The sequence below is a fragment of the Rhinolophus sinicus genome, linkage group LG04, assembly GCF_036562045.2.
Source record: "Rhinolophus sinicus isolate RSC01 linkage group LG04, ASM3656204v1, whole genome shotgun sequence".
NCBI lineage: Eukaryota > Metazoa > Chordata > Mammalia > Chiroptera > Rhinolophidae > Rhinolophus > Rhinolophus sinicus.
The window spans coordinates 188600339-188625686 of NC_133754.1; the positions used below are offsets into that span (position 1 = coordinate 188600339).

The following is a 25348-nucleotide window of genomic DNA, read 5'->3' on the forward strand; positions in this document are numbered from 1 at the left end:
ACAGGTGCACAGAGGTGCACAGGTGTGCCCAGAGATGCACTGGGTACTCAGAGACACACGGGTAAAAGCAAACACACGCACAGAACTAAGCCGGTGCTGGTGAGCACTACGGTTGGAACGGGGCGGCCGCTCTCAAGAGAGGCCAGCAGGGGGCAAGAGTAGCCTGGAGCTGTGGATGAGAGTCAGTTGGGAGCTGTCCACGGTCCCCGGGTGACAGCCTTTTAGCTCCCTGGGGCCCCACGACAACAAAGCAGCTATGATGCATCCCCTTACACTCCACCTGTTGCCTCCTGAGAGCACACCCACCCCATCCCACCTGGAAACCTCCCTCCAGCTCAGGTCATTAAAAGAACAAGGATGAGCACCCAAGCAGGTGCTGCCTCTCAGAACTTTGTGTTTTGAACTCATAAGATAGGCTGGCCACCCTCAGGTTTGTGAAGTGACTCGCAAACCTGCAGAGGTGGTGGGGTGCGCGGTGGTGGTGAACAGAACGAGGATCGCCATCCTCCCCGACAGGCCACTGACCAGGCGGAAATAGTGTCTGAGCTCACTTCCCAGAATGGTTGGGGCCAGCGGGAGAAGCAGCCAAGACCACGCCTTCCCATCTTCCCACGCTGCAGAAAACAGTGCATAGGGGAGGCGCTGCAGGAACAGCAGGTGAGGGCCGGCTGACGTTTTTTTGGGGATGTAGGAAAACACCCAGCCAAGAGACCAGCGCTGTCCCTGTGCGCTGGCTAGGCTTGGCTCAGAGCCAGGTTTTGCACAAGGTTCATCTGCCGGAGCAACGGGCCCAGCATCCCTCCTAGCCCCTGATATTAACACTGCCCACACACCTCCTGTTGAGGGTTTGCCCCTCCACCAGTCTCTTCCAGCACTGACTGGACCCTAGCACTTCCAGAGCCCACGACCTCCACTCTTCCTGGCCCCAGGCCAACTCCAGGCAAGGGACCAGCATCCAGGCTGGCCTAGGACACTGACGTAGATCTAGGGGTGCTGCAAGGGTTGTGCCAGCTCGAGAAGACTCAAGCGACTCGAAGACTCTCAGGCCAGCCACCTGGCAGCGACTCCAGGCCACGAAGGTGGGTGGAGCAGGGAAGCAGGGTCCGCACCGCCCCAGGTCTGGACCCGGGCCTGCATGACCAACAGAGTTGTGGGGAGGGAGGACAGGCAACAGTAAAGTTGCCCCTCCCCATGAACATTGTCTCCACGGCTCTAGGAAAAACTTTTTATTACAAAATTTTACAAGTAGGCGCTGGTCTGTCTCCCAGCCTGTGGGCTCTGGCCTGCTCCCTAACACAGACCCGGATGGTGGTGGGCGTCTCTGAGGGCCCCAATTATCAGAATAAAGGCTTCACTTTTTGGAGACCCAGTCCTGCAGTCATAGGCTAAGGACTGCGGGGTGTCTGAATCGCCCACCCCCAGTAGGAAGAGGAGGAGCACGAGGCCTTGAAACGGAACCCAGGATGGAGGGGGCTGAAGCGGCTGTTTTCTGTTCAATTCGCCCACTTCGGGCCCCTTATGGGCATGGGCGCTAAAGTTCGGTCTCGGTTTCGGGGCTGCATTCGGGACAGAGATGCTGAGGGTTTGGTGGGGTGAGGGATGGGGGTTGATGGGGCTGGGGCACCTGCCCCAAACCAGTCCCTAGATGGCGCTCGGCGACTTGGTGGAGCGCGCCTGGCGCAACAGCAGGACAAGCGCGGCCAGGAGCAAGACGGCGAAGAGCAGGAGGAGGACGACCCAGGAGCCGAAGTCGGTGCCCTTGCGCAGCTTCGGCGGCTCCGCGGGGATCAGGTTGGTCAAGTTCAGCATGTAGCCGAGCGCCCAGCCGACCGCGGTGTCCCCCGCCTGCAGGTGAGGGGCATGGCCTCAGCCTCCGCGAAACCCTGGAGGCCCCGCCCCTCCGCATCGGGCCCCACCCCTCTCCGCACCGGGCCCACCAGCCAGCTCCCACCTTCTTCTGGAAGGTCACCCTGCCAAAGGCGCGGTCGTCGAAGCCGTAGCCCCGACTCAGCAGCTGCTGCACGAACATGGCCCCGGCGCAGTAGTCGGGCAGGCGGGCTCCCTCATTCGGCGCCCGAGCCTGCAGCTGGGATGCAGGTGGGAGAATGTTGGGCCTGCGGCTACCAGGAAGTCTTGGCCCCATCCGGAGGGGTGGCCAGCGGTGTGCTCCTCCCCCTTCTCCCCTCCCCTCTCAACAAACACACGGGCAATGTGGGGTAGAAAGACTGGGGCCGAGGGGGCCACCACCAGGCAGGGCTGTTCCTCTAGGATGGCAACGAGCACCTGTGCCTGGGAGGTGGATTTGGAGGGGTCAGCAGGGATGGCCACCCAGGGAGCAGAGGGCTGCAGCAACCTTGGCCCCTGATTAGGGAACAGGAGAAGCTCCAGGTCTGAGCTTCAGCCGCTGGGCTTGCTTCCTGCCCCCCACCTCCGGGTCTGCCTGCTACTAGACACAGACAGGACAGGGGCCTGCATCACCACACGAGCCCACAGACACACGTGTTTCTCCCACAGTCTCTGGTGGGCACCTCACTCTCTACGGGCCATAAATCCTGCATCTGCCTTTATTTGGCACCAGTGCTTGCTAGTGGCAGAAGCCAGAATTCTGCAACTTCTCATTAAGTCCTCACTCTCCCAGCCCCTCAGGGCCCTGCCAATTCTACCTGCTAAGTCCTGAGTCCTTCTACTTCTCCACCCTCCCCACCTGTCTGCTACCCACTCCCCACAGTCACAGAGGTGTTGCACTAGCCGTTCCGCTGCCGTCTAGGTCTTGTTTCTAGGGTCAGGCCTCAGGGAGGCTTCTGCAGCCCCGTCTTGTCAGGCTCCCAGTCTCTGCTGCAGCCCGGCCACTTTTCAAGTCTTGATTCCCGGTGTCTATACCAACCCCCACCCCCAGCTGCAGTGGGCGCTCTGAGAGGCCCAGGTTCTTTCTACTTGTAGAACAGATGAGTGACTGGGAGGCGTGAGTGGCTGGCTAAGCCCTCCTGCGAAGCGCTGGAGGAGGGGAGCAGGCCTTACCTCACTCCATGTCTGGTTGCAGAGGGTGAACGTGGCATCCTCCAGTTGCTTCATGGTTGCCACGGGCAACCCCATCACAGTCCTCAGGAAGTCCACGGTATAGAAGAAAGCAGAGAAGCCCTGCAAGGGGGGTAGTCACACTGTGTCCAGACCCCAGGCACTGCAGGGCAGCGGCCCCCACCTCGCCCCTGACTCACAATAAAGTCCCCAGCCACAGGGGGCTGGAAGATGCTGTTGAAGGAGCATTGGGAGAAGCGGCAGGAGGAGAAATCGAAGAGCCCCAAGACGAGGCTGCGGCAGAGGGCAGGGTTGCTGCTCCCCGACAGGTGGACCCTGCTGCTGCTGTTGAAGGTCTGGGGCCTCTGGGCCACGGTGCATGGTGACTGATACACGTCTCGGAGCAGCACTTGGGTGGAATAGCCCCTTGGCCAGCAGGGGTGGAAGCTGTGGGGCTGGCTGTGGGCCTGGGGCAATAATTAAGGTATGGGTTGCACCATCCCCACCCTAGGACCCTAGGAGGGCCTCCCCAGAGGACCAGCCTGATGAATCTCCCACAAGTCCCACTTGGTGACATCACTGCTGTGCTCAGGAGCAATCCATGGCTCCGCATTGTTTGCTGGGCACTCCAGGCTCACTGAGATCTGCCACTGGTCCCTCTTTCTCCCCAGCTTGTCACTTACCAGGCCCACCCCCAGCCACTGAGCCTTTGCCCATACTGGATCCCTCCCCACCTGTCCTTTCAGCTGATTAAAGCCGACTTTCGTCCTACTGCATGGAGAAGCCCTCCTCAGTCTGGATGCCTGCCGTCCAGGCTCTGCTCTGTGCCCTTGGCCCCATCCCTTCTTGCCCCCTCCCTCCAGGGGCACAGTGGTATGGGTGGGCTGGGGGTGCTGGGGCACCTGCAGTGCACTGGCCAGCAGCCTCTGGAGGACCTGGTCACGGCCATAGCAGAGGAAGCTGTGGGTGTAGACACGGTACTGCTGACCGTAGAGCCGCAGCTGGACCTCGTTGGCTGGATCCTCAGCCGGGCTGGCCGTCTCAAAGGTGATCTGTGTGGAGGCGCCCCCCAGGTCCATGGCCCCCAGCGTCCCCTTCCTTGGCCGGAACCAGCGGCCCACCCAGTCGTACTGTGAGGAGTGGAGGTTAGAATGAGCTGGTGGGTGGGTGCCCACGCCCCCTGGTTCACAGGGCTGGCCAGCAGGCCCACCTTGATGAAGTTCTCCAGCAGGTAGTTGGCGGTCACCCAGCCAAATACTCCCTCGTCCTGGCCTGAGAGGATGCGGGCACCACGGAAGTCAAAGGGGTACTGGGTCAGCTTCTGCGTCACAGCTGCGAGCACACTGGCCGAGGCCTCGGGACTGGTGAGGCTGCGATACAGGGTGGACTCTGAGGGGCTCTTCCCAGGTGGCCATGATCCTGCCGCTGAGGTACATGGTGACTACCTGGCCAGTCAGGACCGTCCCAGCCCAGGGCTGCTTGCTGCTGAGGGCGTGTGGGCCCCGCCCTGTGCTGAGGCTGCTGTGGGGACCCAGGGCCAGCCAGGTCAGGGCATGGGCACACTCACTTGAGCAGGCGCATGCCTGCAGTGGCTCCCAGGTAGAGGGGAGTGCCCATGTGTCTGTCCCTGGGCACGTCCCGGAGCGCTTGGTCCAGGCATTCAGCAAGACTCTGACCAGCCCCGGAAGGGTTGTCTGCATAGCTGGAGATGCCCCCACCTAGAGGGAGGCAGCGAGATGGACCCAAGCCTGCGGGCAGCCCCTAGGCGGGCCATACACCAGTAGGGCTGGAGCACTTGGGCTCCCAAACCAGGTGGCAGCTTAGACACACCTGCCCAGTTTAAGCCCTCAGAGACACCCAGTTCAGTGACAGACAAAGGGGCCCACCCACATGCCACCCAGAGTCTCTGAGGCTGTTGCCTGCACAGTGGGTGTGTACACAGGTACCAGGACAAAGCACTGGGCATTGCCAACCTGGCCTAGCCTCCCAGGGGGCCTGAATGGCTGTGCCTACCAGCTCCTCCGAGTTCCAAGGCTCAGAGAAGGCGAGGGACAGCCAGTGACACAGCTTGGTTGGGGGAGAATGGGGACAGGGGTAGATGGCAGGAGCCTCCTGCCCTGTCTGGGGTGTAGAGGCCAGTCTTGGGCCAAGCAAGACCCAAACCTCCCAACCAATACCTGGGCCTTCTTTCTAGAATGGAAGTGCCTACAGCCCCGCCAAGGCCCAGGGGCCCAGCCTCTCTTTTGGGGGCTCCTGCAGCTCCTGCTTGGAGCAGGCCCCACCGGGCAGCAAGCAGAGGGGCCTGACTGCTTGGCCTGCAGAGACGAAGGCTGCAGAGGGCCCCTGAGGCCCTCCAGTGAGTGTGTATCCAGGTCAGGGAGCACCTAGTGCTTGGGGGAACACTCACCGCGCACGTCACAGGAGCTGTGCTGGCCCACAATGCCAGTGTCATTCTCCTTGTCCGCCGGCCACTTGTAGATGAACATGGATGTGTGGGAAGAGCCAGCGTCCAGGACGATGCCATACTGGGGGTGGAGGCGGGAGGGGGCATGAAGGCCATGCCCTTTGCTCCTTCCCCCTCCGGCCCCCATCCCACCTTATGGCAAGGTTGCACGTTCTGAGGCTCAGAGAAGGTGAGGGACAGCCACAGTGACATGCCTTGGTTAGGGGGAGAATGGGGACGGGGTAGATGGCAGGAGCCGCTCCTCGTCTGAGGGCAGGAGGCTTCCTGGCAAGGATAACTGAGGGCTGTGTCAGGGTCAGAGAGTCCCAGGATCACCCTTGGAACAATGCTCTGGGAGTGGCGCCCAGCTGCAGGCATCCTCTGTGTCCAGCTCTTCCTTCCTACCCCGTCCCAGTCTCTCTGACCTCAGCCCAACCTGAGGAAGTGGAGTCAGGACCTTGGGAGCAGGCTGGGAGAGGCTGAGTGTGGACCTCTGGTCCATGCTGGCCCTGCTTGAAGACACCCCCTCCCAGGCCTCAGAGCCAGGGCCAGAGTGAGCTCTGTCCTGCAGAGCTGGGGCGCTGGCCAGGCAGGCCTTCCTTGCAGGTTGGGTGAGATCAGCACCCAGTTTGCAAGTGCCGTTCTCTAGCACCTGCCACCCAGGGCCTGGATTCTAACAAGAAGAGCCACGCTGGAGAACAAGCCCTCCTGAGCCCCGGGGAGGGGGGCCCTCCAGTCCTCCCCCTAGCAGGGAACTCCAGCCCATCCACTTGCCAGACCCCTGCCAGGTGGTCACCCTTGGCTACAGAGCACCCACCCCTGCAAACTCCCATCCTGGGCTCTTGGGACTTAGAGCACCCAGGCACACACACCAAACCTCCCCCACCCCCGCAAGTCTAATAAATGGTTAAGGGAACCAACTGGACTCCTGGAGGCCGAGCCTGGCCTAGCCCACCCCAACCCCTTTAGGACCAGCGGGCTCTGCCCCCCAAACCCCACCCGGCCCGTTCTCCCTCGAGGGCAGCGCCTGTACTGTCTGGACCACGGGGAGGTGGGAAGGGCTCTCTGGGCCCTGGATCCCGTCTGGTCCGAAGCTGAGCCAATGCGCCCATGGGGACCGCGCGGCTCCAGCCAGAGCCGAAAGACAACCCCGCGGCCGCACCCATGACAGGCTCCGCGAGCGGAGGAGTTCCCGGGACTTCTGCCTCCAGCTCAGCGTCGCCCCGGAAGCGCCGCCGCCGGATAGACGGGAACGGGAGAGGAACTCATGTGGCCCGACTCTACCCTGCCGGCCGAGTGCTGAGCACGCGGGCCGGGACTCCACCTTGCCCGGCCGGGAGCGGAGCGCGGGTGAGGGTCTTGGGTAGTCACTCTGGCGCAGCCTGGCCCTGCGCGGGTTCCGAACCTTCCGGCCCGGGCCCGCTCCTCCCCAGACCGCGCTGGGTGCCGGAGCATGCACCTTGAGGGCGGGCGGCTCCCGGATGTCGCGGGTGGGAATACACAGCAGCAGGAGGCCGGTGAGGCCCGCCGCAGCCAGCAGCAACGGCGGCAGCAGCGACAGCATCTTCCTGGCCATCGGTGGCGCGCGGGCAGACGAGGCGCTGACGGAGGGGTGGCGGGGAGCCGGGCGGCCGAGATCCCGGGCTGCGGGATAGGCTCCCGGGGCGGGGCACGAACCGACACCGGCCCCGCCCACTGGAGACCGCCCCGCCCACAGCCCTCCAGGGCCGGCTTCTGGGAGCGCAGGTGAGAGACGTCGGGGTGACTCACTCTGCCCTCCCAGCTCCCAGGTCGCAACCCCGAGTCACTCTGCCCTCCCAGCTCCCAGGTCGCCGCCCGGGCACCCTGAGACAATTGCCTGTGTACTCTCCTTCCTGTTCACTCACCCCCAAGACTCATCCTCTCTGACCTGTTCCTTTGACCCAAAGGGCTGGCCTACTAGTGTCTGGATTCTGGGGGTTCCATTAGGGCAGGGCCTAGAGAACCCCCAGCCCTCTCCAGGAGGGGTCGTGGTGTGGCTTTGGGGGAGGAGGCAGGAGGCCTGGCATGGGTGTGGGTTGAGCTGGGCTGGGCAGGCTCTGGGGCAGGCTTGTTCAGAAGGTCATGTGGCTGGAGAGCCCTTCTTCTCCTGCCCGCTCCTGAGGATAGGAGGCACTGCCAACTACAGGAACAACGTGGTTTCTGGGCTGGGTCCCTGTCATACCCTCCCTGCAAGAAAGGGCTAACCAGCCTGCCGGGCTGACCCGGCCCTGGGCTGCATGGCAGAGTACCTTACAGGTCAGGCCCCAGACACAGAGCTGGCCCAGGCTGGGCCTGCCATTGAGGTGCTGGGAGTTCCAAGCTGAGCAGCCAAGCAGCATTGAAGTCAGACCTATGTCACACAGCCCCAGTACCAAGGTGACAGGCAGAGAAGCGCAGCATGGCCACAGTCACACCAAGCCCAGAAACCTCCTGGCTCAGGGCCTGTGCCATCCCTGCTGCCTCCTTTGCTGCGTTGGGGGGTGAAAAGCTTCCCAAGGAGGGGAGCAGGAAGAGGGTCCTCTGTGCCCAAGGCCTCACCCTGGAGATAAGGGAGAGGGTCCCCCAGGCCAGGCTTGTCAGCACACAGGTCCCTGGATGCTGGCTGGGGTGGGCAAGTGGTCAGCTGGCTCCAGACCCCAGCTCTGCCCCTCCATCCCACAAAATGTCTGGTTTCTGTGCTTTAACTCCTCCCCCCACGTGCCCTGTGTGCCAACTTGGCCAAGCATCACCCCTTTCCCTGACCACTGGCCATGCCCACTTCATGACCTGGCAGAATGAATTCCAGCACCAAGAACCCAGCGGGACAGCAGCAGGGAGCCATGTGGCAAGACCACCCTGGAGTGCTAGCGATGGGTGGGGCAAAAAGAGCAGCATTTGATGGGGGGCAGGGTCTGGGCAACACCCTGGCTGGTTGGAACTGGCAGGGACAATGGGGCTGGGATCGCTGCCCAGGCTGAGGGTCTGGTGTCACAGGCCCAGCAAAGGAGCCTTTCTTCCAGTTGAGGACCCCGACGGGAAGGGTGGGAACCCTGGGAGGTCGCTCAGCCTCTTCAAAGCCCGTTGGCTGGGCCCCAGCAGAGAGCCTCTGGGTGGGGCCCTGCACCGGGCTCCAGGCCCCGGTTTCCCGCCACCACTCCTCCCTTTCCCCCCCAGGTCCTTTCTTCCACCCCAGAAAGCCCAAAGGAGGGAGAGGCCTGCAGATTAGGCTGAAAAAGAAGAGACAAAGGCAGCCTAGAGGGAGCCCAGTGCATGAAAGGGCATGAAAAGCAGGCATGCTGCAGGCCTGCCCTCTCATTGAACTGACCTCCCAGAACCCCCACTAGCCCCACTAGGCCCTAGCAGGGCTCCCCAATGTCCTGGACTGTTCTTGGATGGAGCCCCGCCAGGCCTGAGGATGGGGCCTGGACCCTGTCCTCGGGAGAGCTGAGCTCCTGGCCGCAGGCCCAGATCAGCCTGGGAAAAGAAGAGGGGAAGGAGGCAGGGAGCAGGGAACAGCCAGGACAAGGCTGGGAGGGACTTCTGTCTGTCCCGAGAACCAGCGCAGGAACGCCCCTTCTTGGCGTGGAGATGTCCTTCGGGAGCTGGAGCCGGGGCTCTGGAAGGTGGCTGGGGGGTGTGAGATGGGAGGCCAGCCCTGGCAGGAGCCTCCTGGGTGGGGCCGGCCCACTCCCCCACCCCTGCCCTCCCAGAAACTCAGTGGGTGTGGGGCTCCAGATGTGCTTGGCCCTGGCCCCAGGCAGGAATGCAGCTGCAAGGGGAGTGCGGGGAGAGGAGCTAGGGGAGAGAGGGCCTAGAGCCCCCCTGCCCATACAGGATCCAGACCTCTCTCCCAGGGTGAGAACGTTCGCTCCACCTTGGCTGCGTCTGCCTCAGTCTCCCCACTGGAAGCCACAGTGTCTTGTGTCTGAAACAATGACAGGTAAAAGCCTTTCTTCATGTGCTCATTCAGTCATTCAACAAATGCTTGCTGAGCACCCCTGTGGGCCAGAGGCACCGGCAGGCTCTGTGTGTGCACAGTGAGCAAGGAGTGTGCGAACCACATATGTGGGCGTGGGGAGGCCCAGCCACCGCCTGTCCTGGGGGGAGCTGTCTTGTCAAAGGCTCCCAGGATGGGGGACCTGTGCTGCCTGTGAGATGACACAGACCCACAGAAGGGCAGGTAGCGAGTGACAACACAGGAGTAGGTCAGAGACCATGGTGGCCCTGACAGGTGTCCACGCTCTTAGATTCTGTTTGTCACTGTCTCGCTTTGCTTTACAGTTTCCCACCAGCCGGGACGTCTGTATTGTAGTGTGCTGTTTTCCTGGTTTTCGCACCATATTTTATTCCCTGGACCTGCTATCGTAACTGGCTTCTATCACTCAGAATCCGTCTTTGAACTGCATCCTTTGAGTTGACCCTCCAAGCTGTGGCCCATTCGCTCTGGTTGCGGGATGGTTTTCTGGCGTGAGCATTTGCATGTTTCCCGTGAAGCACCTGTTCAAATCTTCAGTCCGTTTTCTAGGGGGCATCCATCTGTGTCTTACTGACTTGCAGGCATTCTGTAAGTGGACAGCTGACCCTTGAAGAACACGGGCTTGAGCAGCTCGGGGCCACCTATACGTGGGGTTTTTTTTCAACAAATACTGTAAATGTACTTTCCTTATGATTTTTAAAATAACGTTTTCTTTTCTCTAGTGTCATCGAAAAAGCATCTAGTCTAAGAGAAAGCTTATAAGAGTTTATTTGAGCCAAACTGTTGACAATTGCCGGCAAACAAAATCTCAACAGTTTGAGAAATTGCTTTGGAGAATAACAGTTGCAGCTTATTTTATACATTAGGATCAAAGGAGGAGGCATAAGGAGGGTTACATGAAATCCGTGGGTGGCAGGTTAAGAGGGCAGGAGAAAGTAAAGCGGGGAACTCTCTGGGATTGGATAAAAGCAAAGAGGGAGACACACACTTCTTTTTTTTCCATTGGTGTCTATAGGACCGTGAATAATTAACACTTTACAGCACAAAAAGGTGGTATTTGAGGAACAAGATAAAAGGGAAGGGTTCTGTAGTCTCCTGCTCTAATGGTGGGTGCCCTCAGGGGTCCAGGGGTTACTCTGACATTCCAAGGGTTTATTATCTTAGGTGCAAAAAGACAACAGACAGGCTCACTTCAGGTAAAGACTTACCTTTATCAAGGAATCTACAGGTCAAGGATGTGACTTCCCACCATGGCCCACCTTTACATAGTTAGGAATTTTTATGTTCGGACCATCCTCTTTTGGTCTTTTGGTCTCTGAGTTTGTAAGGCCCATTGTGTTGGCCTTCCCTGAGCTTGTCAGGTTTAACACGTGGCCCCTTTTCAATACAGTATAAATACACGTAACATACAAAATACGTTTTGACCGACTATTCGTGTTATCAGAAAGGCTTCTGGTCAATAGCCGGCTATAAGTCTTAAATCTGGGGTGAGTCAAACATTATTCATGGATTTCCAACTGTGCTGGGGTACAGGGCCTTAAGCCTGGTGCTGTTCAAGGGTCCACTATACCCTGGACATAGTCCTCTGGCACTGAAATCATGGAAGCTCTCAATCAGTCCAAATGTGTCACTTCCCTTCCATTGTTTGCTCTTTTGACTCTTGGATGAGGAACCTACCATGAGGTCTTAAAATATTCCCCTGTGTCGTTTTCTAAAGGTTTTACTGCTGATTGCAAGCCTTCAGGCCACCTGGACGAAGGCTTTCTGGAGGATTTGAAGGAAGGATTGATTCTAGTTCCATGTTCTCTTGTGGAGAAGGGGCTGGCCAGTGCCGTGTGTCACATGGGTCCCCCTGCCCTGATGTCACCGCTGGCATCTCTGTTCACCCAGCCACGACATGCATCTGAGAGTGCTGGGGTCTGTCTTCAGCCCAGGGAAGAAAGTCTCCCTCTTCCTGCTTCTTTCCCTGGAGCTCTTTGGTCTTCCACGGAAATTTTGGAACAAGCTTCCCAAATTCCTTGAAAACCTCTGTTGGGAGTTTAATTATGGTTACATTGAATCTATACACCAATTGGAGAAAGCGAGCATCTTTAAAACATCAAGCATTTTGTCCAAAACCATGGTTTACTTCTCTATTTGCTTAGGCTTTCTTGTAGGTCTTTCAAAAACTTTTTAGATAATTTTCTCCTTAAAGGTCTTGCGTATTTTTTATTGGATTTAGTACTTGGTGCATAATATTTGACGGTTTTAAATTACATTTTTTAAGGAGTTTTTTTTGCTGGCCTATAGAAATTCAATGGGTTTTTTTGTATTCTTTTTGTAATCACAACCTTGTTAAACTCTTAATAATTCTAATACTTTGTCAGTAACATTTTTTTTTTTTTAAAGATTTTATTGGGGAAGGGGAACAGGACTTTATTGGGGAACAGTTTGTACTTCCAGGACTTTTTTTTTTTTTCCAAGTCAAGTTGTTGTTCTTTCAGTCTTAGTTGTGGAGGGCGCAGCTCAGCTCCAGGTCCAGTTACCGTTGCTAGTTGCAGGGGGCACAGCCCACCATCTCTTGCGGGAGTCGAACCGGCAACCTTGTGGTTCAGAGGATGTGCTCCAACCAACTGAGCCATCTGGGAGGCAGCTCAGCTCAAGGTGCCGTGTTCAATCTTAGTTGCAGGGGGCAGAGCCCACCATCCCTTGCGGGACTCGAGGAGTTTAACTGGCAACCTTGTGGTTGAGAGCCCACTGGCCCATGTGGGAATCGAACCGGCAGCCTTCGGAGTTAGGAGCATGGAGCTCTAACCACCTGAGCCACCGGGCCGGCCCTGTCAGTAAAATTTTGAATAGCATTGCCCATGACAGGCATTATTGTTTTCGTCTTGATCATAAAAAAAGAGTACTTTCAACATTTCATCATTAACCATGTTTGCTGAAGACTTCTTGGTGAATGTTTAGTTAACTAAAATTTCTTAAACGTGAATTAACATTGAGTATTATTGAATGCGTTTCTGCATCTCTTGCAGTCAGTTTCCTTCTTTAATCTGTTAATGTCATGAATTACACCAAATTTTAAAAATATTAAAGTAATGTTGCCTTGGGATTCACCCAAGTTGGACAAATTTCTCACTTTACACGCTGCTAGAATGCGATTAATCTGTATTTTTCCATTCTTGTAAAAATCTCAGTTCAGTTTTGAGTTCAAGGTGATAAAGTCAAGGTCATAACATTTTTCTCTGAAAATTTTGCAGAGTATTTGGATTACCTGTTCCTGGAGTCACAGACGACTTGCATGCGAGAGCAGCTGGGCCTGGCGTGCTTGCGGTAAGGTTCTAACCACTACTTCAATTTCTTCCGCAGTTGGAGTGTTAGGTAGGAATTTCTTCTGCCTCTTGAGTTCATTCTGTATTTTTCTAGGAATTCTTCTCTTCCAATGGATGGACATCATCTTGTTTAAAATATCCTGTTAGCGGCTGCTTCGCTCCTGCAGCATATGCCATCATTTCCCTTTTTTGTTCCTAAGGTCATTTATTTCGGCCTTCATCACTTTAATTCGATTTAATTAGTGAGGCCTAATCCAGCCAGATGTTTATGTGCTTCGTTAGTTTCTCTCCAAGGTTTGGCCATTATCAGTGATTTCTGTGATCCATGTTTGTTTTGTGGTTCACTGCTTACTCTCTAATCTTTATTGTTCTTTCTCAAACGTAACTCTATGCGAGCAGGACTTTTGTGTCTGTTTTGTTCAGCTGTTCCCTGTGTCAGGTAAGTAGTATGTGCTCAGTAAATACATCCTCATGTCCTTTATTATAATTTCTTCCACGTTCTTTGTCTTTATTCTGCTATTTCTTGTCCCACTTCTGAAGTTCAATGCTGACTTAGGTCCTCCTTCAGGGCTTTCTTTGTTCCTCTTGTAAGTGTTTGTTTCCCTCTTATCACTGCTGTCAGTGCTTGCTCTTTTTGTTCCCATTTAGGTAATGTTGTTCGTTTTCCTTGTGAATTCTTATTTGTCACATGAGTTGTTTAGATGTGTGGGTTTTAATATCCCAAAATCTGGGCTTTCTCAGTTCTCTTTTTGACGTTTTCTAACTTGCGTTGTGGTTGGATCGTTGATCTGCTGTCGTTTGTGGTTTGTGGGACTGGTTCCTGGCCTAGCGGAGTCACGAATAGTCACCAGTGTGCCATCCGTACTGGAGAAGGTTATGTCCTTGAGTGAGTGAGCGCACTGGTCTAAATGTGTCTGTTACCTGACCGTTAGCGATAATACTCAGGTGTGCCACAGCCTATCACTTATTAAGAGACATGTCAAAATTTACCACTGTGATGGCGGGTCTCTCAGTTTTTCTTTACATATGTATATATATAAAATTTGTTTTTTAAAGTATTTGTGCTTTACTTTTTTGCTTTGAAATAATTACAGATTCAAGAGAGGCTGCAAAGAAAGGTGCACAGATGTGCTTGTGCCGTTTTCCCAGCACCCCCCGTGCTGAGCTCTTCCTCACTGGTAGTGCAGTAGCCAAGGAAGACGCTGGCACTGGTCAGCACGGAGAGCTTACTGACTCTTCACCACTTCTACACGCACTTGTGCATGTGCGTATGCGTGCGCAGCTCTCCACGATTTCCACACGTGTAGCTTCACTTTACCACCATAACCAAGAAACTCACCTGAACCAACCTGAGACTCCTTGCACGGCCCCCTTCTAGCCACACCCACACCACTCTCATCGCTGTCATGCTAGTTCACACGTGTTGTGTACATGAATCATGCCTAACGCACCCTTCTGAGACCAGCCTTCGCACTCGGCATAACTTCCTGGAGGTTCATCCACATGGTTGCTGAGTCACGCCCTATGACACGGGGTGGCCCACAGTCTGCTCATATAATGACCCACAGAAAGATGCTGGCGGTTTTGAGTTTGGGGTTATTTTCTATAAAGTCGCTATGGCATTCATGTCCATGTTCCTGCGTGTGTCTTCATTTCTCCAGGTAAATGCTCATGAATGTAATTGTTAGGTTGTGATATGTCAGGCAGGGGGCTCCAGAAAGAGACCTGATAGGAATATATAGAGACAGAGAGATGGGGAGGGGAGGAAGAGATGTCTCTTAAGCAATTGACCCATGCAACTGTGGGAGGTGGCGAGGCTGAAGTCTGCAGAGCAATTGGCAGGCAGGTGACTCAGCTTGTGTCGCAGCCTTGAGTCCAAAGGCAGTCTGCAGGCAGAATTCCTTCCCCTTTGGGAGACCTTAGTCTTTTCTCTTAGGGCCTTCAACTGATTGGACGAGGCCCACCCATGGAATGGCGGTTAATCTGCTTTACTCAAAGTCTACTGATGTAAATGTTAATCTCATCTAAAAAACACCTTCACAGCAACACTTACATGGGTGTTTAATCAAATGACTGGGCACCATCCTGGCCAGGAGACACATAAAATTAACCATCACACATGGTAAATCAATTTCAGTCTTAAAAGGAACTATCGAACTCTTTTCCAGAGCGGCTGTATCATTTGACAGTCCTGCCAATAATGTATGAGTGATTGTTTCTCCACATCCTCACCAGCATATGGTGTTATCACTACTTTTTATTGTAACCAGCCTGAGGGGGGTGTAGCCATATCTCACTGTAGTTTTAATTTGCATTTTTCCAATGGCTAATGGTATTGGACATCTTTTCACATGCTTATCTGCCATCTGTATACCCTCTTCGGTGAAATGTCTGTGTATCTTTTGTTTATATATTTTGAGGCTATGTTACTGGGTGATTACAAGTAGAGGGTTGTTACAGTTTACTGGTAAGTTAAGCTTTTTGTTATTAGGTAGTTACTCTTTCCACCACTAATACTATCTCTTGTCTCAAAATCTATTTTGTTTTATATTAATACAGCTACTGAAGCTTTTTGTTTGTTTTTTGGGTATCATGATATTTTAGGTGTGTCTCCTGAAACGGCTTTGGATCCGAGTTTCTAAAAATCCAGTCTGACAACTTAATCTGTAACTAGTTTAATCCACTCACATACTTGTGATTATTGGTGTATCTCTGCCGTCTTACTATGTGTTTCCTGGATGTTGTGTCTTCTTCTTCAGGTGGAACGTCTTCCTTTTCGCATCCCCACTCCCTGCCCTGCCCTTCTTTGGAACATGTACAACGGACGCTCTTATAGTGCCTGGTTCTCCTGGTTACTTTCATGTACATACTTGATAAAGCTAACATCTTTCTCCTCCTTGTGAACAATAAAGACCCTAAGAATCCCTTATCTCCCACCCCCATGCCTGCTCACATGGCGTTACTGCTATTACTGCAGTTCTATCCCAGTGCCCCATACATAGATTAGCATTGTGATTATTATTATAAACATTTGCCGGCTACGTCCGCTTAGAATTCCCTGCACATTTAATGATGTATTTGGGATGGTCTTAAAATATGTCTACAGATTGGGGCGGCCGGATGGCTCAGTTGGTTACAGCATGAACTCTGAACAACAGGGTTGCTGGTTCGATTCCCATATGGGCTAGTGAGCTGCGCCCTCCACAACTAGATTGAAGACAACGAGCTGCCACTGAGCTGCCAGAGGGGCAGCCAGATGGCTCAGTTAGTTAGAGCGTGAGCTCTCAACAAGGTTGCCGGTTCAACTCCCACATGGGACGGTGGGCTGCGCCCCCTGCAACTAAAGATTGAAAATGGCAACTGGACTTGGAGCTGAGCTGTGCCCTCTACAACTAGACAGAAGGATAACGACTTGACTTGGAGCTGATGGGCCCTGGAGAAACACACTGTCCCCGAATATTCCCCAATAAAAATTTTAAAATAAAAATAAAATGTCTACAGATTATTTGCTTCTCCTCCCTTGAAAAGATACAGCCTAATTCCCCCTCCACCCCTTGAGAAAGGACTGGCTGCTAATGAATAGAGTCAGGCAGCAGCAGCGACCCTGTGACTCGCTCAGTGACTGGGTCCTAATAGGCACATGGCTTCCTCCTGTCTGTTTCTCTTGGATCATTTGCTCCAGGGAGCCAGCCGCCACGCTGTGAGGACACTGTGCGGACAAGAAACCCAGACGCTTTGCAAACAGCCATGTGAGTGTGCTAGCGTGGAAGTGCAAGCAGCTTTTAGAGACCTGCATGCAGCCTCCTGAGATGCCAGTGGCTCCAAAACGCATGGAAACCACAAGAAAGTCGTTGTTGCTTTAAGTCACTGAGCTTCAAGTTCATTCGTTTTGCAGCAAGAGAAAATGAACTCGTTCTTATTCCCCCCTTTTCCCGCCTCTTCCCTCCCCCTCACTCCGGTTTAAGCCGTTGGTTCAAGCCGTTGTTTCTCAGTCTAGTTGTGTAGGACACAGCTCCCTGGCCCAGGCTGGTGTTATGAGCCTTGCGCTCCTCCCCCTGGCTGAGGCAGTCGGTCACCAGGCGTCGGTTGGCCGTTCACAGCAGCTCATGGCAGCTCTCGCCAGCTGCTGGCCACTCACGTTGGCTACCGGCCACACAGACAGTAGCCCACAACAGCACACAGCAGCTCACGATGGCTGCCGGCCACTCATGGCAGCACACGGCAGCCCACACTGGCTACTCACAGAGGCACACAGTAGCCCATGGCAGCCCATGCCCACCACCAGCTGCTCACGGCAGCCCAGCTCCAGGGAGAGCTGTTGTTCACAATCTTAGCTGTAGAAGGTGCAGCTCATTGGCCCATGTGGCCCATAGGAGCTTCGCACTCCAATCACCTGAGCCACTGGGCCGGCCAGCCCCAAACTCATCCTTATTTATGGCTCTTTGAACTTTCCCTTCTTTCTGCAGTCCTTCCTCTGGAATTCCTTATAATGAAGTTGCATTGCTGGTAAACTCAGATTTTGTTCGAAATGTTTTTATTTTGCCCTCATTGTTGAAAGGCTGTTTCTCTGGGAATGGCCTCTGGGTTGATGGCAGTTCCTCTGGGTGCTTTGGGATGGAGCAGTCCCTTTGCGAGTAATGGTTTTCTGCCTCTGGACCCTTTTATGATCTTGTAAGAGAAAATGTGCATTTCTTTTTATCCTTGCTGGCTGGGATTTGTTGGGATTCCTGGATCCAAGAATTGATGTTTTCAGACAGTTCTGGGAAAACGTAAGCCTTGTCTTCAGATATCGCCTTCCCCCCATCCCCTTTGAAGAAATACCACCAGGTGGACGGTCCTGCCTGCCCAACTCACCTTGCTATTTCCTGTCTTGCAGTTCTCTAAGTCTCTGCAGCTGTGCCGAATATTTCATCTTAAGTTTGGTCCACTTGAGGTTTCAATTTTAATTGTTATATATCTTTATTTCTAGAAGTCCTGTTTTTATACTTTATCGGTCACCTTTATAGAACAAAATATTATATTTTTTATAGCATAAGAAACCACAAAGACTATTTCTTGTTCATGTTTTCAAGGACCTTTTATTTCCTTAGACATAAAAGTTTATCGTCTCTGACAATTCCATATCTGAAATGTCTAGTCTGCTGGCTCTGGTGGACTCCTTCCTTGTGATTTGTGAAAATTTGTTCACCCGGAGATGCTCATTTTCCTTGAAATTTGATCTACACCAAACCCTGAGGCCTTAAATTGCATTCCTCAGGAGCAGTGGTTCCCAACGGGGGCAAACCACCCCCCCACACACACACAGTCTGGAGACATTTTGGGGGTGTGTGCACTGCTGGCATCTAGTGCAGAGGCCAGGGTGCTTGTCAATGTATTGGACTGAGCTGATTTACCCGACCTCACAAACATCACGGTGCAAGGCTGAGCCCTGCTCCAGAGATGTTTGCTTCTGCCTGTCACCTGGCCTTGCCAACCTGGGAACACTTGAAATCCTGCCCTTGAGGCCCCTAGGGCCACACAGGCAGTCAGCTGTCACCCTTCACGGAACACCAGGGCCAAGGGAGGCCACTTTCCCTGAGCCGCCTTTGCGTAGCTGGGCTGTCTTTGTACCTGAAGGGTGAGTTTCCTGTGGAAGGTCTCCTAACAAGTCTGGGAGCGTGGGGGCATCGCAGAGCCCACAGGCATGGCTGCACGCCTGCCCAGAGGCTGTGCCCTGGCTGTTTCGGCCCCTGCAGGTCCTTCATTGGATCCGTTTGGAGGGCTGGGCAGGCGCAAGCAAGGTGAAGTGGGGGGGGTGGGGGTGTCCAGGCGGAATGGCGCTACAAAGCCGAGGTGTGAGGCCGACTGCAGGCGCAGCCCCGCACCATTTGGGCTTTGGGTCTGACCTGAGGGATGGAGTCATAGAAGGATTGGGAGCAGGAGAAGATGCACTTTTCAGTACTGGACATGTCAAGGGCTGCACTTGGAGGGCTTGGGAGCAGAGGGACACCTAGGAGGGTGGGCTCAGAGCCTGGGTTGGTTTGGGGCATTGGGCATGGGATAGGAGTAGGGAGGGGCAGATTGCCGACTTGGGGAGGTCCTGGTGGGCAGGCCTCAACCTGATGACCAGGATCCTTCCTTGCCTGGCACTGGTCTAATGGCTGCACAGCAAGTCCACCTGGTTGGGGCTGCATCTTGCCCTTCAGGACTTGCCCTCCTTCCAGGAGAACCCACTCCCATCATCCAAACAGGGCAGCTTGCACGATGAGATGATTTGAGGCTGGCCTGGGACACTCGCTGCCACCCCCCACCCCCCAGCCCTGAGCACGATGAAGGGTGTGGCTCAGTCCAAGTTGATGCTGGGTGTTTAGCAGAGCTGGGGCTGGGAGGGAGCAGCCAATCTGCACCCAGGACCCCTCCTCTGTGGCGGGGGTGCTCTCCGGGGCCCCAGGAGGCTGTGCACTGAACCACTCCAGGTGTGGGGGTCCCTGTGCTCCATACATACCCACACCACACTTTTGGAGCCCTCAACTGTACAACCCACCTATGTCATTGCACCCTCAGTATGAGAGTCTCCATGGAGACGGCACCAGGCCCCTCTTGGGGTCAAGGTACCTGTTAGCAGATCTGGCCTGGTGGGGGTGGGGGGTTACCCCTGATGGGGACCCCCTGCCTCTCACGCTTCTCTTCCTGATTCCTGCAGCTACCCTTTTCAGAGCAGAAGTGTTCTCTCCCAGCCCAGACCTGGGGCCAAGCTGGGGCAGGGGAAGGAGGGAGAGACAAGTCCCCAGACCTGGGGACCATACACAGTGGGCCCTGCTACGCATGCTCAGCCTATACGGCACCTTGGGCATGTGTGGGAGGCCCAGGCCGACACCCACCTGAGCCACACCAGTGACCATAGCCTGCCCTGGCCAGGTGGCCTGGTGGGCCCAAGGTCCTGATCCTGGGTCACAGATTGCTCTGTGGGGCTCAGTCTGTGTGTCTTGGCCAGGAAGGATGATGGCTAACCCCAGTTGGTTTAGGGTCTGAAGTCTATGGAGGGGGCAAGCAGGCCATCGTTCCAGCCCCACTCCAGGAACCTTCAGCCTTGGCTCAGGTGTGCACCCTGACCACCATCCCCTGGGGCCCCCCTGGAACAAGGCACAGGTAGACACCCCCCTTAGAGCCATCCCCATCCCCTCCATCTTCTCCTGGTGGACAGCCCCCTAGCTCGGCGCCCATGGGTTGAGGGATGATGTCCTTGAGCCCCCAGGCCCAATCACCTGCAGGACACTCAGGTACCCAGCACACCCAGGGTCCCCTACTCCCAATTCCCATGTGAGACATCACAGTGGGGGCTCCAGGGCCCATGACCAGTGTGCATACAGCACCCTCTGCTGGCCACAACTGGAAGTGCAACCTAGTGTGACCAGCACAGTTTATTGGAGACTCCAGATGGGAGGGGAGACAGGTCAGCTGTGCCACAAACCCAGGGATGCCTGAGATCTGGTAAACATGACCGGTCCTCCACTGTCCACTGACTGTGGCAGTATCAGCTTCAGGCTGTGCCTGCACAATGGAGTCCTACCCCAGGTTGGCCTCCCACTCCCCCCTGCCAGGACAAAGGAACATCCTGGGGGAGCAGCCCACCTGCTGGTTCCACCTGGGGTTGGGGGAATCTGGGGGAGCCCATACTGAGAGGAGGGAGGGCTATGTCCAGGCCAGCTAGGTGGCCTTCAGCCGGAGAGGTGGGGATCAGGGGGTGCCCAGCCAGGGCCAGCGCCAGGCCAGGCTGAGAGGCCCATGTCCATGCCTGTGGCCAGCTGGCCAGCTAGATGAAGGTGGAGTCCAGGGGCCCGGCATCCTGCTGGCTGAAGGCACGGGCCTCAAACAGCTGCTTGATGAGGGCAGATTTCTCCTGCTCCAGCTGCGTGATCCGTTCACTCTTGTCGGTCACCTCCTGGCAGGCGGGGGGGGGGGGGCAGTTAGGGCCTGCCAGGCTGCCAGCTACCCCCTACACCCCTCCTGCGCCTCACCTGGGTGAGAAGCCGGTTCTGCTCTTTCAGCATGAGGATGGTCTGCTGCTGCCAGCCAGGGTCCAGGGCAGGGCCTGGGGGCCCCAAGGAGGATGAGGGCAGAGCCTGCAGGAGGGTACCGTCAGGCAGGCCTGGCATTCCCCAGCTGAGCCTCCAGGACAAGCATGAGGGGTGAATGGCACCGAGCGGGGCCTAGACCCCAGTATAGGTGTGGGGTGGCCTGGGGCACTCACCCTGCTGGCACAGGCTGCAGCCAGCAGCTCCCCCAGGCACCGGGCCACCTCCTGTACCTTAGGCAGCAGTCGCCCCAGTGGGGGGGCGCTCCCGTCAGCCCCAAAGTCCTATAAGGAAAGCAGGGGAGGGTTGGTTAGAGGGCAGGGCCAGCCCAGGCTCAGCCACTGTGCCTTGAGGGAGTCCCCACAGGTGACACTCCTGCCTCTGGAAGTTAGTGCTCAGTCAAGAGGCAGGGCTGTTGTTGCTGGTGGGTGAGCATCATGGGGTGGGGGGGATGGTCCCCACACCCTGGATGGAGGGACAGCCACTGCCCAGGAACAGAGCGTTGTGGGGGAGGGTCAGACAGGTCACTCACGGTGCTGGCCCTGCTCTGGCCCAGCCGCTGGCGCTCCCGCACGCGCTGCAGCTGCTGCCGGCACCAATCGCGGCCCCTCGTCATCACCCGCAGGCCCTGTAGCAGCACCTCCTCCTCCTGCTCCAGCTGTGTCACCTGCTCCAGCTGCCACATGCAAGGACCACGTGTACGTGCAGGTGAGCACGCCCACAGTGTGGGCACAGTGTGGGCCACGTGCACCCACCACACACGCACAGCCATGCACGCGAGCCCTCACGTTCCTGTAGAGGGAGCACAGCCGTTCCCTCTGCGGGGTCCCGGCCTCCGACAGCCCCCCACCCCCGGGCTTCCCCAGGGATGCAGGCACTGGGACCTCAGCATCCCTCCTGAGGCCAACTTAGCAGACGTGAGCTTTCGGAAATGGGCTGTGGAGGGGCCAAGCACATCGCCAGGGCCCATCCAGGCCACCTTCCACCTGACCTGACCCTGGGCCTCTCCTAAGGTATATTCAACTTTGGGTGGGGAGACAGGTTTAGAAGTGACCCATGTTCCTGCCATAGGCCACCCCCAGAACCCAGGCCTGGCTGCTCCCTCCGGTGGTCCAGGAGGCCAAGCATGAGGGCCGAGTCCAACCCTAGGCAAGATGGAGAGCCCCCTCATGGCCTCCCAGGACCCCTACTCACCAGGTCACAGTCCACGCCATTGGTGATGGTGTGCCTCCGCCGTTCCCCTCGGGCACGGGGGGCCCGCCGGGCATTTCCCATACCTAGTTCCCAGGCCCTGCAGGCCACTGTACCTGCAGCACAGGCGAGGGGCTGGCTCACCTCCAGGCCTGCCCAGCCAAGCTCAATCCCCGCAGCCTGGCTCCCAAGCCTGTCCCGGACCACCCTCCCACCAACCCTGGCAATGCAAAAGCTTAGTCCAGGCCTGCACGCGACTGTGGCCTTCAGCGACTCAGCCTCTCTGGGTCTCTCCCCATCTCAGTCCAGCCCCGGAGTCGGGCAGCAGCCTAGCCTGGCCCACACCTTGCCTCTGTGCATGGCTGAGATCTGGCTCCACTTGGGTCCCCACCTGCTCCCTTACATCTGCCTTGGGGGAGGGCCGTGTGGCTGCATGTCTGCACACACCACACAAACGTGCACACACTTGTGCTGGGTGTGAGGTGTGTGAGGCCACGAGCTTTTTACCCATCATTCCTCTGCACCCCCAGTGCCCACCTCGGGCTCAAAGGCTGTAGGGAGTGAGCGAGTAGGGCCTCTGGTCTTCCCCGCTCTTCTTCTTGTAGCCCGGCCTTTAAGGGTGAGTTCACACAGGCACAACGTGGGGGTGTGGGTGGTGGAGACCTAACTTTTCCCAGGCAGGTGATCGCAGTACCGTTAGTCCTAGGCCTACGTGCAGACGTAGTGCACTCAGCAGGTGACCGAGAAGCTTCTGCAGCTCACACATCCACCTGCAGCCGGACGGCCAGGGCTTCTGTCTGACAGCCACCTGGAGGGCCAGCCAGCTTCTTTGGGGGGTGGGGGGACATTGTAGGACCCCCCCGGGAGGGGAGGAGTGGGGTGCAGGTGTGCAGGGCACCCTCCCCTGTCTTCCTAGCCTTACCCACCACACTAGACTTATCTTCAGAGGCCATGCTCCTTGCATTGGGCAATTGGAGTGGGTGGGTCCTGCAAGCAGGGGTACAGGTGTGCCTGGTAGGTACATGTTCAGAGGGATGGCACAAGGTGCTCTGTGGGCTGCAGAGTTCACGTTCCAACCTGTCGTGTGGCCGGCAGAGAAGATACAGGCAGAGGGAGGTGGGGGGGGGGACACACACCAAACAGCTGCACAGTCTTCACTATCCATCCTGCAGAGCAGCTCCCGGGTCCCAGGATGACCATACACTGGACGTCCAGCTGCATGACCAGCAGGCAGACAGCACTGCCCCCATCAGGGCCTGAGTTAGTAGCCTGTACTTACCGGGCCTGGGCCAGGATGGGGTACACACTGAGCCCCGACAGGGGACAAAGAAGGAGGACCTGAATCTCTGGGGGTGAGGGGGACTCTGTGTGTGTGGCTTTCTCTTCCTGGGGAGCTGACGGGGGTCTCAGAGCTCCAGATTTGGCACCCCAAGAGCCTGTCATGCTCTGTGTCTGGGCCTCTGCCATCATAGGTGATAGTGAAAACCCTGGCCTGAGGCTAACGCTGTCCCAAGATGGGTCATGGGGCTGGGGCATATGGCAGAGGCTGGGATCCAGCCAGGCTGGCAGAGTGGAGGCCAGCACAAAAAGGGTTGGAAACTGCCATGGGTGGAAGGCTCCGCACCAGCCATAGGCAAGTCCTATTCCCAGGGCAGGCACAGGGGGCCATTCAGCCATCTTCTGTCCCTGCCAAGTGGACCAGAAGCCAGGTGGGCAGACTGCTGGCCATCGCCAAGGGCTGTGGTCTAGGTTCCTCCCTAGTGTCAGTGGCAGCTTAGCCCCAAAGGCCTCGAAGACCCACCCACTCCTCTGCTCTTCCTGGCAAGCCAGGTGGTTCCTCCTGCCTGCCCCGGCCTCAGTGAGGAGCAGTGGGCCCAACCCTCTTAGCCCAGCTGTCAGACTAAGAGGGACCCAAGAAGCCAGCGAGGGCCCCTCACCAGTCTGGGGGACTCTCTCTCATCTGCACTGGAAGGAAATGCCTCTGCCTAAGCAGTCTCCAGCGATGAGACCGACGGGCCAGGTGTCCCCAGGTGTGACGCAAGTATTGGAAGTGGAGAGCCCTCTCACACCAGGCAGGTGTCCCCAGTGCCTAGTTCATGTTTGGTATAGAGTGGGTTCCTGGTGGGGTTTGCGGAGTCACCCCTTGGCCCTGGCGGCCTCACGCTACGGTGTGGGAAGGGCTGGCCTGCCTCCTGCCCCTTGAGCACACTGGGACAGGTGTAAGAGGCCTTTTTCCTTCCAGGCCTGGAGGCGCGTCCCAGGCTCATGAGCCGACCAAGAGCTGCCCGCCCCCGGGTACGATGGGAGATGCATGGGCGGCACTTCTCGGGCTCCGGCCGCAGGCGCTGGAGGAGGAATGCTACGAGGCTAGCCGCCCCGCACTCACCAGAGTCCGCGCTCGGGCTCCGCTCCAGCGCCGCTCCCTGCGGCCGCTCGGGCTCTGCGAGGCCGGGCGCCGCCTCCGCGGGGCCGCACAGCTTGTCTAAGCTCCGGGCCGCGCCACCGGGGCCGGCCGCCGGGGGGCGCGCGCCCAGTGGCAGGGATTTTCTCTCCAGGACCGTCCGCGGCTCGTCTGCCGGCGCGAACACCAGGCGCTGTGGCGGCGGCGGCGGCGGCGGCAGCTGGCTCCCTGTCGGCGCCGGAACGCCTACCCGGGTCGGGGCGCGCGCCGGGCCCCGCGGGCCGCCGTCCGCGTTCAGCAACGAGGTGCGCAGGCCGGCCACGAAGCGCTCGAAGGTCAGGTAGCCGCTGGCCGGGGCCACCTGGCGCAGGCCCTCGAGCACGCCGCAGGGCAGCTCGCGCGCGTCGGCGCCCTGCCAGCGGGACTCGATCTCGCGCAGGTGTACGTAGCCGCGCCGTCGGTCGTCCAGGATGTCGAAGAGGGTGCGCAGGCTCTGCAGGAAGGCGCGCGGCAGCCCCTCGGTGCTGGGCGCCGCAGGCAACCCGCGGCTGGGCTCGGCCATCGCGGCTCCGGCCATGAGCCCACCGGCCGGGCTCTGTCCTGGGCTGGTCCCCCGCGTGCGCCCTGCCTCTGTCCCCTAGCGGCCCGACCGCGGGGCCCAGCCGAAACACGCAACCGATCTCGACAATAGCTGCTACTTTTTGAATGGGACTCCTCGTGGCGTCAGCGCTCATTAGTATTCGCGGCGGCCATTGGCCAAGGCTGGCCCATCTCCTCTCCGATTGGCTGAGAGGCGGTTTGATTTTTCCGGCCGTGGGGCCAGAGCTCTGGAGGCTCCTGCCGCGGTGCGGGGAGGGGCCGGGGGCGAGCGGAGACCCAGGGTTGGCAGGGGCGGGGTCTCCCCACTGTACCTCCCTCCTGGACTTGCAGGGTGGGGTAAGGAGCCCCAAGCGGACC

At 57.1% G+C, this 25348-nt stretch overlaps 2 protein-coding genes and 1 long non-coding RNA gene across 7 annotated transcripts; 1 reads left to right on the plus strand and 2 right to left on the minus strand.

The window, feature by feature from the left end:
- Nucleotides 1-110: 110 nt before the first annotated feature.
- Nucleotides 111-16559, plus strand: LOC109460960 (uncharacterized). Of its 5 annotated transcripts, none has more exons than XR_012496022.1 (4): nucleotides 111-1079; nucleotides 1639-1791; nucleotides 12674-12746; nucleotides 15505-16552. It is a non-coding gene; the product is annotated as an uncharacterized LOC109460960 (long non-coding RNA). The 5 variants fall into 5 exon arrangements; XR_012496020.1 differs by having other exon boundaries at nucleotides 112-1079; nucleotides 1639-1851; nucleotides 13840-16559; XR_012496019.1 differs by having other exon boundaries at nucleotides 113-1079; nucleotides 1639-1851; nucleotides 15505-16548.
- On the minus strand, nucleotides 1212-7179 carry ENTPD2 (ectonucleoside triphosphate diphosphohydrolase 2). Its single transcript, XM_019756824.2, has 9 exons — nucleotides 6918-7179; nucleotides 5423-5540; nucleotides 4583-4733; nucleotides 4226-4385; nucleotides 3918-4145; nucleotides 3216-3482; nucleotides 3019-3138; nucleotides 1952-2086; nucleotides 1212-1845 (listed from the first exon to the last, which is right to left on the minus strand). Exons 1-9 carry the CDS (start codon nucleotides 7032-7034, stop codon nucleotides 1642-1644), a joined length of 1500 nt encoding a protein of 499 aa, XP_019612383.2. The 5' UTR covers nucleotides 7035-7179; the 3' UTR covers nucleotides 1212-1641.
- Nucleotides 16560-17832: 1273 nt separating the features above from the next.
- Nucleotides 17833-25104, minus strand: SAPCD2 (suppressor APC domain containing 2). The gene is made up of 6 exons (XM_019756861.2): nucleotides 24377-25104; nucleotides 21994-22106; nucleotides 21332-21475; nucleotides 20976-21083; nucleotides 20743-20847; nucleotides 17833-20666 (listed from the first exon to the last, which is right to left on the minus strand). The coding sequence occupies exons 1-6, from the start codon at nucleotides 24966-24968 to the stop codon at nucleotides 20538-20540; spliced, it is 1191 nt and encodes a 396-aa protein (XP_019612420.1). The 5' UTR covers nucleotides 24969-25104; the 3' UTR covers nucleotides 17833-20537.
- Between the last annotated feature and the right edge of the window lie 244 nt (nucleotides 25105-25348).

What these genes read in the sequence shown, in the direction of transcription:
- ENTPD2 (XM_019756824.2), bottom strand. Translation starts at nt 7,034, where the DNA reads ATGGCCAGGAAGATGCTGTCGCTGCTGCCGCCGTTGCTGCTGGCTGCG. An exon ending in TGCTGGCCAGTGCACTGCAG is followed by an intron (nt 3,483 to 3,917) that starts GTGCCCCAGCAC and finishes TTATTGCCCCAG; the next exon opens with GCCCACAGCCAGCCCCACAG. An exon ending in CTGTGGCTGGGGACTTTATT is followed by an intron (nt 3,139 to 3,215) that starts GTGAGTCAGGGG and finishes CCCCCCTTGCAG; the next exon opens with GGCTTCTCTGCTTTCTTCTA.
- SAPCD2 (XM_019756861.2), bottom strand. Translation starts at nt 24,968, where the DNA reads ATGGCCGGAGCCGCGATGGCCGAGCCCAGCCGCGGGTTGCCTGCGGCG. An exon ending in GAGCCCGAGCGCGGACTCTG is followed by an intron (nt 22,107 to 24,376) that starts GTGAGTGCGGGG and finishes CCTGTGCTGCAG; the next exon opens with GTACAGTGGCCTGCAGGGCC. An exon ending in CTGCAGCCTGTGCCAGCAGG is followed by an intron (nt 20,848 to 20,975) that starts GTGAGTGCCCCA and finishes ACCCTCCTGCAG; the next exon opens with GCTCTGCCCTCATCCTCCTT.